The 11,542-nt window shown below is 38.6% G+C and overlaps 1 protein-coding gene across 1 annotated transcript; it reads left to right on the forward strand.

Annotated features, from left to right (window-relative positions):
• The first annotated feature begins 8,937 nt into the window (after positions 1-8,937).
• On the forward strand, positions 8,938-9,965 carry LOC103556017 (olfactory receptor 1J4-like). The gene has a single exon (XM_008527882.2). The coding sequence runs from the start codon at positions 9,009-9,011 to the stop codon at positions 9,963-9,965; it is 957 nt and encodes a 318-aa protein (XP_008526104.2). The 5' UTR covers positions 8,938-9,008.
• Positions 9,966-11,542: the final 1,577 nt, after the last annotated feature.

Consider the following 11,542-nt stretch of genomic DNA (forward strand, 5'->3'; position numbering starts at 1 on the left):
ATCAATAAGGAAAGGGTAAGGCAATCATGGTACATATCCATTAGAAGTAATATTAATAACTATTAAAATGATGTTTATGAAAAGCTTACGATGTAATTTTTGAAATAACATAAAAGAAAATTGTATATAGGCATGTCTACAACTAATTGCAAAAATGCAGAGTATCATTTTTAATGCTTGGAAGAATGTGTTCCAAAATGTCAACAGAAGCTGTATTTTATTGACATTTGTGTGCTTTAAAAATATTCATCTGCCATGGCATTTATATAATCATGAATTTCTTTTATAAATAGTGAAAATATCAGACAGTTTTGTGAACCACTGCTGAATCTCATGGGAAAGAGAGTGGTCCAGGAAAAAAACCCTATATACTTTGTGTCTACTGTCATAAGTTCATCCACTTGGTTTTGACTCAAATACTCTTTGCCCTGAACTTCCATTCCATTCAAACTTACTTTCTTACTCCCTCCAGGCCCCTGACAAAAAATTAAACCATTCACCAATGCCCAAGAATCCATGTATATTCTTACCCCAGACCATTTATTTGAAGATATGACTGGGAGGGACGTCAGCATCATGGAAGAGTGAGTTGTTCCTTTGTCTCTCTCTTCTAAGTTACACCCAAACGGACATCCATTCACCAACAGAGCATTCCATACAGCGCTAGAGGATGTCTGAGAGATGCACGCAGCTATACATCTGAAGGTAAGTGAATTGGATTCCTGAGAAGCAGTGAAACTAGGGGAGTGGTCCCCTCCCCATCCCCAGTTGCAAAATCCAGGACACAGATCCTCACACAGAGGCCAGCATGACTCTGAGTGGATGCAGGGGCAGCCCAGCCCATGCTTGAATGCCATAAGGTGGTTGGGGGCTGGCCCACAAGAGTACCCACAGAATGGCAGTGGCCCCACCTGCACGAATGACCCTGGTCCCACCTCCTTGCACATGACCCATGGAGTGGAATGCTAATGCACTCCATGAGTGGCAGAAGCCCTGACTGCAAGAATGCAGAGTGGTCTGACAGGCACAAACATGAGTAGACGAGGTGGGAACAGAAAAAAACCCTGGCCCCCCAGTGGTGGCTAGTGTAATCTGCAACAAGAAACATCAGGAACCACAGAAGAACCAGTGAACCAGCCCTGAGAGGCAGCACCCCAACACCAGCTCTATGAGCAGTGGGGGCTGCATACAAGTCCTCAGGCTTCTGAGCCCTCACCAGTGACAGCAACAGCTGTCAACCCAGCACAGCTGGCAGTGGTGTGACCAACATCCCATGACAACCCAGGAACAGAAGCACAAGTGGTATATAGGACACCAGTATCTGAGCCCACAAAGAGCCAGTAGAGGAACATGAAACTCAAGTGACCAGAACCAAAGTAAACAAAACTGTATCCAAATAAGAAAAGGTGATTACTACCACAAATGCACTGGTAGAAGATCAATTCGTCAAACACCATGAAGAATTACAGTACCACGGCAGAACAGAGGAAAAGTGACGACTCTCCAGAAACCAAACCTGAAGTCACAGAAGATTAAAATCTGACAAAGAATTCAAAATAGCTGTCATGAAGAAACCAAATGAGTTACAAGAAAACTCAGAAAAACTATTCAATGAGCTCAGGAATAAAATTCATAAACAGAAGGAATACTTCATCAAAGAGATTGAAGATCAAACAAACGAACAGAATTCTGGATATGAATAACACAATTAATGAGATAAAAATAATGTAGAAAGCATAAAAGTAGACTAAATCTTATGGAGGAGAGAATTAGTTAGCTTAAAGATAGAAACCTAGAAAACCTTCAGGTGGCAGGGGAGAGAGAACTAAGATTATTAAAAAATGGAGAAATTCTTTGAGAAATGTCTGACTCAATTAGGAAAAGTAACATAAAGGTTATAGGTATCCCAGAGGGAGAAGGGAGGGAGAAAGGAGCAGAGAACTTATACAAAGAAATAATAGTTGAGAAATTCCAAAACATGGGGAAAGAACAAGACGTAGGTACATAAAGCCAATACAACTCTTAATTGCATCAATGTGGAGAGACCTTCTCCAAGGCATATGATATTAGAACTTTCAAAAGTCAATGACAAAGAAAAAATATTATGGGCAACAAGAGAGAAGAAAACAAACTACAATTAACCCCCAACAGGCTTTCTGTGGATTTCTCAGGAGAAACCTTACAGTCTAGGAGAGAGTGGAATGATATATTCAAAATACTGAAAGACAGAAACTATCAGCCGAGAATACTCTATCAAGAGAAATTATCCTTCAGGTATGATGGAGAAATAAAATCTTCCCCAAACAAACAAAAGCTAAGGGAGTTAATCGCCACTAGATCTGCCTTACTCCATCATGAGGCAGCTGTGTATTTCATTAGTAGCTGGGTCTGGTTCTTCTGTTGTATCCATAGCTCTTTGCACACCCAGCTGTCCTGTGCTGACAATACCATCCCCCACTTCTTCTGTGACCTCATTGTACTCCTGAAGATGAGTTGCTCAGACATCTCTCTCAATGAGCTAGTCATCTTCACCGAGGGAGGAGTGCTTTTCATCTTGCCTTTGAGTAGTATTTTGGGATCATATATCCATTTAGGGACCACCATCCTCAGATTCCCCCTCACCAAGAGATTCTCTAAAGGCTTTTCTACTTGTGGCTCCCATCTCTTTGTGGTGTCTTTACACTATGGAAAGCCTGCAGGCATTTACCTTTTCTCCTCACCCTGGGGCTCTAATGAAAAAGTCGTAACTGCTTTGGTTATCTATACAGTAGTTACCCCCATGCTGAACCCCTTTACATATAGCCTGAAGAACAGAGACATAAAAGAGGCCCTAGAAATATTTGTCTGTAGGGCTATCTTCTTTAAGTGACAATCACTAAATCCTCTTATTTCAGTCGTGAGCACAGTGAGATGTATCTCCTAAGATTACTGCATGGTTGACAACTCCATATAACTTAAAAAGACTGTGCATTCTGCTGTCATGTGGTGTTATTAATATGTCGACTAGGTGACGTTTGCTAGTTGGATTGTTAAATGTTTTTTATCCCTAATTAATTTTTTTCTGCTTGTTATCATCTCCTATAAGGTATATGCAAACTCTTATGTAAAACATGTCTCACAATTATAATGATGGGTTTTTACTTTTCTTCTTATAAGTGTGTCAGGTTTTGCTAATGTATTTTTTATGTGATGTTATTTAGGACACAAATTTAGCATCATGATCTGCTCCTGGTGGATGGATTATTTTATGTAGTGGTGTGGTAAAGCTGGCTTGCATTGGCTTCAAGCTGATTGTGTACGTTTCTTCCCAACTCTACATTCAATGACATGTTGGTGGAGTGAATTCACCATAAGGGGAATAATGACACTACGGAAATTAGCAAATTTTACAAAGCAAGGGTTTTTTTTTTTTTTTAAAAAGGGGAGAGAGGTGTTTTTTATTTATCTAATGGCACACCACTGAATTTTTAATTAGGAGATATTTCTCTTTATCTCAGCAATGGTTCCTACCTTAACATCTCATCACTTACTCTGATATTAGTATAGATCTATTACCTTTCTTTTGGTTACGTTTACATGGTATTTCTTTTCCATCACTTTACTTTAAACTTTTCTATGTCCTAGTACCCATAAGGTTTCCGTGGTTAACAGTATAACGTTGGGTTGTGGCTTTTTATGTAGATCTACAATCTTTGACCTATTAACATCTAATGTAATGAAGATATATTTGAATTTGTATTTCCCATATTACTGTACATATTCTATTTAAGACGTGTCATTCATATTTATTCTCTTTCTCCCTTTTGATTAATTATATATTTTCTTATTCCATTCCCCTCCATTAACTTATTAATCATAAATTATTATTATATTAAACTCTTTTCTGTGCCTTATGTAGAGATTACTTCTTGCTGTCCTTTTAATTTTTTTATTGTAGTACAATATATATAGCATGAAATTTACCATTTTAACCATTTGAGGTATACAATTCACTGGCGTTTAGTACATTCACCACCACGTCTGATTCTAGGACTCCAAAAGGAAGCTCTGGAAGATCAATACAATGGGGTACTTTGCAGCTGTGAAAAAATAATGACTCAGATATCAATGAATCCATATGTAGGGATTTCCAAGTTATATTGTTAAACAGGAAAAAAAAACCCAATGTGTAAAAGAACATCTATAGTTTGCTAATTTCTTTTTTGCAAAAATGAAGGGGAAAGAAAATATACATGTTTCTGACCATTTGAGCAAAAAGAAACATCAGAAGAATAAATCACAAACTAATGGATTGCTTTCCTATAGAAGGTGGATGAGACTGGGGTAGAAAAGATGAGGAAATGAGTGTATTTATTGGTATAGTTCTGACTATTTTATCTTTTATCCTCTAAAAAAATAAATAGAAGAGGGTGTATAATAAAGCAAAATAGAATAAAATTAAACAAATGAACTTAACTATATTGCAAACTAATAACCATAATTAGACTTAACGGAAAAATAAAATTAACATAAGTAATCCTTGAGCACAGAATTTTGTCTATATACACTCACTATAAAGAAAAAAATTTTAAACAAAGTTTTTGAGCTACAGTTAGTTTGTCATTAACAGTGGTATGAGTTCAAGATTCGGAAATTATTTAACGTATGCTCAAAGATTAAACAAATAAGTAAATATATTGTGGAAAAGGGGATAACTCCTCACTGTTGATGAAAGGTGCCATATGCATGGAAAAGGAGAGGCTGGAAAGGAATTCTATGGTGTAAAATTAGGACTAGAGATCTCAACTTGAACTATGGGATGTTTAAAATGTATAAATAAATTGAAATTTATATGTTATATATAAACATCTATATTGTTTCCATCCCACGTTCTTTCTGTCCCACTTCTAATCCACCTCCAATGGGTAGCCATTCCTTTAGTTTATTAATTTCTACTTTCTGCTTCCTGTGTTTCTTTTGTATATATTTCCAAACTGCATCCTCTGAGATCATTTAGAAACCCTGAAAGCAATGAACACACCTGATACCAAGTTTTCTCTTTACCATTCTCCTCTTTAAGGGACAAGTATACTTAGAAAAATGGCTCATTCTAGGTCTGGGGCAGAATTTGACAAGATTATCCAAGAAAATTTTTCTGAGTCTGAAACTAGAAAGTGCTCAGTGAATCCTGAGGTCACAGAAGCCAGCTTGGAGGGTCTCCCACTGGCCAAATCTGGAATAATTTGAGCTTCAAAAATGAATAACACCAGGAATGGATTATGACTCAAATAAATAAGAATCCATGAGTACATAATGATATAATGAAATCAATGAAAAAAACCAATGAGTAAGGGCTGCTGCAAAGTTCCTCCTTATAGGATAATACAACTGATAAATGTAGAGGAAATGATAGAGTTAGAAAATCACCATTTGGTACCATGTTTGAAATATTTTTTTCACATTAGAATTACCCATGGATGTTAAATATAGTGGGTGAAATTTTAATAAGAAAAATAGCTTATGGTTATATAGTCCCAAAATATCTACTGAAATGATACTAATTACAAAGGATAAAAGAGTAAATTTACAGTTGAGAACCTGACAGACACCACCTTAACCAATTTATCAAGGATAACATCACTAGTAATCGGAAAAAATGATATCATGTGCTTTCTGATAATACGTACTGTGGTAGACAAGCTGAAAGTCAAAGTCTAAAATACACCTACATACATAAGTAAACATAGTAAAATGTTAGCCGTTGGGGCATCTAGGTGAAACATGTGCAGGGATTCTTCATATCATTTTTACAACTTTTCTATAAGTCTGAAGTCATTTCAAAATAAAAGATAAAAAAAAAATCCTTTGTCCTAGCTGGAACCATGGCCAAGAAGAAAGGAGTCCAGGGCACCCCCGGCATAGAGTTTACCGTCCCCTGGGACTCCAGTCCCTCTGGCTCCTGGACACTCAGGTCCCCAAAGGGTAGTAAGATACTAGGCAGAAGCTTGGGGAATTTATTTCAGGCCTCTTTCCTCTCACTGGTAATTAAAATGCTATCTTTTGGCTCATTGCTCTGGAGCTGGGTAAGGAATATGAAAGTGCTGAGGCCACAAATATTCTTCCGTTTGTCTGGATACTGAGTCTTCTGAAGGGAACCTTAGGATTTCGGAAACAGCCTGGAGGAGAAGGTGTCTGATGTCAACAACGACGAGCGCAGGTCAGAGGGTGCTGGATCTGCACTTGGCGATGGATCTGCCTGTGTTCTTGGGGGTCTGTGTACCTTTATATTCATGACTGTGTGTGTGTGTGCCTGTGTGTGTGTATGCTTATGTACACATTGTTTGATAGTTGCATGCATGTGTGCGTGTAAAATGATCTGGCTCACAGCCTGATTCGTTTCCTGAGTTAGACCCAATCTGGTCTCTGTTTCAGCAAGAGTAGACCAACTTATCAGCCTCCTAATGTCTCACTGGGGACCCCTGATTCATGCCTGTGGTCTTAAATACTCGCATCATAGCTGAGCAGATGAGAGCTCAACATTGGGAGTAAGATTGTCATTTCTGCTGCTGGAGAACAAGATGCCCGACCTCACCAAGGAACCAACGTCAGAGGGCTCAAACCTCTGCTCAACAGTGTGTGCTAGTGTATGTGCAAGTGATGATTGTGGGTGTCACACTTATGTGTGAGAGTAGGAAAGTGTATTTTTTGCTTTTGTCTGTGTGTTTGTTACCATGTGTATGTTACCAAGTGCATGGGTTGTTGGTGTTTTAACAACTGTGCCTGTGACTGTTTAGGCTTCACTGCCCCAAGCTGACTCGCTTCCTGTGGGAAAGATGTGGGTCAGAATGGGCCTAAGTATGTCTCTCAGTAATGGGAGTGTGTGTACTGCTTGTGGTAGTGAATGTGTGGTTGGATGTGCATGTGTGTTTGTGGGCATCTGATTTGTATCCATGTCCTCAAATATTTCCTTCAGTTTCCTCCTTCTGGGACACCATTGTTTGAGATATGCAAACTCCAAGTGACTCCCTGTTTTCTGAAAAAAATCTGCTATCATTTTCATATGACTGAGTACGACTGAGTCACTCAGAATTTTGTAACCCTTTACTTTCACTAAACGTCCAGGCAACAAAACTCCAGGCATCATGCTGTGTGAAGTTAGAGTTCAGCATCACCACCAAATAGCAGTAAGACCTGGGAAAATTACTAACTCCTTGGCCTCACTTTCTACATCTATAAAATGGAAAGAATCATTGTTGGCTTGTGAACATTACAGGCTTTAGTAAATATTTACTGTTTAAATAGAAGTTAAAATATGTGAGAATTTTTTGTCAGTTGGGAATTATATAAATTTGAATGAATGAAATTATCTAGGCAGGGGATTAAGGAAAGTTTGGACAACTTTGGCTTTCTTGCAGCTCTAATATTTGCTTTGCTCCCCTAACCAATGAAAGGAGAAGTTTCCATGTGTAGTGGTTAAGAGCACGGGCTCTGATTACACAGTCACATTAGATTAACCCCAAGAAGTAGCTAATACTTGATAACTTTTAATTTACAGAAAATGGTAATATATATACAATAATGTGAGACCCCAGTGCTGAGGCGGTACGCTTGGAGCATTGTCACACTCCTCCTGTGAACCTGGCCAGGTCCCATTGACCTAGAGCTGTAAATTCATTCACACTCTAGAAGTGAGTGTTCATTTAAAGCCACTTGATGCCAGAATAGCTCCCAAACAAGAGTAATCCACAAAATACCTTTCATAAGAATGATGAACATTTGGGTACTAGGCTAAGACTTTGACTACATTTCCTAATTAAAAGGACACATCACGCTTACATTCCCAGGTTTAAAAAAACCTTCATAGCACCTATTAGAATTTGTGTTCTTTCAACTATTTTAGCTTTTAATAAATAAAAACATAAATTATACAAATTCTATAGGCCTACAACAATAGAGTAGGCAATAGAGATGGTGCACACACATGTTTGCATATATATAATGCGCATGATATATAGTACACATAACATGTAATATATGTAACTTGATATACAGTAATCGCTTCTTATCCATGGGAATATATCCCAATTCCCCCAGTGAATGCCTGAAACTGCAGATGGTACTGAGAACTGTATATACTATATTTTTTGCTGTACATACATACATATGATAAAATTTATCTTAAATCATTCATGGTAAGAGATTAGCAACAGCTAATAATAAAATACAAAAATACACTAAAATAAGAGTTATGTGAATGAAGTGTCTCTCTCTCTCAAATTATCTTCCTGCAGTGTATTCCTGCTTCTTTTACTTGTGATGATGTGAGATGACACAATGCCTCAGTGATGAGATGAAGTGAGGTGAATAATGTAGACATTGTGAGATGGCTTTAGAATACTATTGACCTTCTGACTATACATCAAAAGGAGGATCATCAAGTCATGACAATGTCGATGCTTGGATGTCAGGAGTAGACGATGTTTGAAGTTTACCAGGGGTAACTGAAACCACAGAAATTGAAACTTCGGATAAGGGGGAGGGATACTGTACTTCAAGGCAGAAACAACCCATAACAGCTTGCTGTGGCTCATCTGCTATTTCTGCCACAGTGAATTATTATTGTTTGGCTCTGTCTTTGTGTAGTAGGTTTTCTTGGTATGTTCATTAAAAATATGCTCAAAGGAGGGAGGGACCTTGCTTTTCTTTTTCACAGGAGCAATCTCAGTCCTTAGTATGGGTCCATGTTCAGACTCAATGTTCAATAAACAATAGTTGAGTGCAACAGTGAACACCTTATTTCTTTTGTACCATAAGTCTTGCTTGCTGCTTTTGGGTGTGATGTTTTCCTGGAGCCAGACTGGGATAGAGGGAAGATGCGTGCATCCATAAATTTGAGAAATAAATAGGAGTATAGATAAAAATTCATTCTTTTCCCAGAGAATTACAGTATGAAATAAAATGGTCCTGATCATCTTTTCTAGATTGCTGAGATTTGCAATATTCTTCATCCCCAACATAAAAAGCACAGTATGAGGCCTGAGAATCAGAGCAGTGTGTCCGAGTTCCTACTCTTGGGGCTCCCCATCCCATCGGAGCAGCAGGGCATATTCTTTGTCCTCTTCCTGGACGTGTATCTGACCACGGTGCTGGGGAACCTGCTCATCATCCTGCTCATCAGGCTGGACTCTCGCCTTCACACCCCCATGTACTATTTCCTCAGCCACTTGGCCTTCACAGATGTCTCTTTCTCATCTGTCACTGTCCCCAAAATGTTGATGGACATGCATATTAATCACAAGTCCATCCCCTTCACAGGGTGCATGTCCCAGATGTATTTTTTCATATTGTTTGGTTGTCTTGACAACTTCCTTCTTGGAGTGATGGCATATGACAGGTATGTGGCAGTTTGTCACCCAATGCACTACAGCACCATCATGAGGGAGGAGCTGTGTGTCTCATTAGTAGTTGGGTCTTGGTTCTTCTGTGGTGCACATGCCTTGTTGCACACCCTCCTCTTGGTCCAACTGTCCTTCTGTGCTGACAATACCATCCCCCACTTCTTCTGTGACCTCCCTGCTCTCCTGAAGATAAGCTGCTCAGATATCTCCCTCAATGAGCTGGTCATCTTCACCGAGGGAGGAATGCTTTTCATCCTGCCTTTGACTAGTGTATTGGGCTCTTACATCTGGATAGGGACCACTGTCCTTAGGGTCCCCTCCACCAAGAGATTCTGCAAAGCCTTTTCTACTTGTGGCTCCCATCTCTTTGTGGTGTCTTTATACTATGGGACCATTGCAGGTGTTTACTTTTTTTCCTCCTCATCCATCTCCAATGATAAAGACATAATTGCTTCTGTAATATATATGATAGTCACTCCCCTGCTGAACCCCTTCATCTATAGCCTGAGGAACAGAGATATGAAACATGCCCTAGAAATATTTGTTAATAGGGTTAAGCTTTTTAACTTACAGTCAGTAAATCTGTAAAAATTACACATTTAAATGAATCAGAAAACTATTAAACCTGGACAGGCATTCTGAGTGTACAGTTGAAACTTGGCTGCACATACAGCACAGGAGGTTGACCTATCCCATGCCCCTCTCTGCTGGCATATACAAGCTTTCATTACCAAGATTAACTTCAATGATTCTTCATTTTATTAACGATTTTTAGAATATGTGTTCCCTTATTCCAACACGCAAAGGACTTGGTGAGGTTAGGGCAGCTGTGAGGATGGCAACCAGCAGTAGTGAGGAAAGAAGCTCCTTCAATCTCACCACCTCCAAGAGAATCCTGCTTTTCTTCTCTTGGCTTTCCAGGATCAGGTTAAAGAGGCAGCTGAAAATAGTATCACAGAACATTTTTTTTTACATAAATTGAATTTCCAATTTTTAAAAAGCTAGCATTCTCACAATAAACTTTCAATTGCTTCTAACGTAACTTACTTAAAAGTATGGGTTCATATGTGCTTGTCTACCTTTCATGAATATGTAGAAATGGAGTCCTTTTGAAAATGTGCTGGTTTATTCAATATTTTAGTTACTTTTAATAAAGGGATGTGAGGAAATCTTCTGGGGTGCTGGAAATTTTCTATATCTTGATGCAGGTGGTAGTTACAATGCATGTATACATATGGAAAAATTCATCGGGCCAAACATTTCTGATTTATGCACTTAGTGTACGAATGTTAGTCACTAATACAAAAAGGGAGGAGAGAGGAAATACAACAAACTATTCCCAGTATAAGTGAAAAAATATATATAATGAACATCAATGTCTTGGTGAGGAAGTGCTCCAATTTTTCCTTCTTGTTCTTTTCTTTCCTCTTCAATGTTTTCTGGTTTTGCTTACATCATAACTTCCTTAAACATGTCTTCTTGAGCCAGCCCTGATTGCCTAGTGGTTAAAGTTCATTGCTCCCACTTCTTTGGCGGCCTGGGTTCATTTCACATTGTGGAACACCACCACCTACCTTTTAATTGTCATTCTGTGGCGGCAGCTCACATAGAAGAGCTCAGAGGACTTACAAGTAGGATATATAACCATGTAATGGGGTTTTGGGGAGGCAAAAAAAATCGAGGAGATTGGCAACAGATATTAGCCCAGGGAAAATCTTTCCTTGCAAAAAATAAAGAAGTCTTCTTTCTTCCTGCATTGTTCTCAAACATATACTAGCAGGTCTTCTCTGAATCCATCATCTTGGGGCTCTCAGGTGGGCACAGGTGTGGGTGATGAGTAGAATGTGGTGCTGGGTTATCAAGGCCTAACTAGGATGCTCAGAAGGAGCTGGAAGAGTAAATGCAATCAAGTTTTTGAAGGAGAGCTGAGGATACAGCTTGAGAAGTGACTGTATATACACAAGCATCACACTCAAATAAGCCCTAATAATAATGAGAACTGACTTTTTAACAAGAGCAGCAAGAAAGGATTGAAAGGAATCAGAAAGTAAAGGAGTGGCACCTTTAGTAGAGTGAAAAAATAAAAAAAAAATCTGGCAACCTAAGATACTACATCAGCAAATATGTCATTCAAAATTGAAGGTGAAAGTAAGATATTTTCAGAA

This window comes from Equus przewalskii, chromosome 26, assembly GCF_037783145.1.
Source record: "Equus przewalskii isolate Varuska chromosome 26, EquPr2, whole genome shotgun sequence".
NCBI lineage: Eukaryota > Metazoa > Chordata > Mammalia > Perissodactyla > Equidae > Equus > Equus przewalskii.

Bases quoted from the DNA above. Each gene is read 5' to 3' on its own strand.
- LOC103556017 (XM_008527882.2), top strand. From the start codon at position 9,009: ATGAGGCCTGAGAATCAGAGCAGTGTGTCCGAGTTCCTACTCTTGGGG.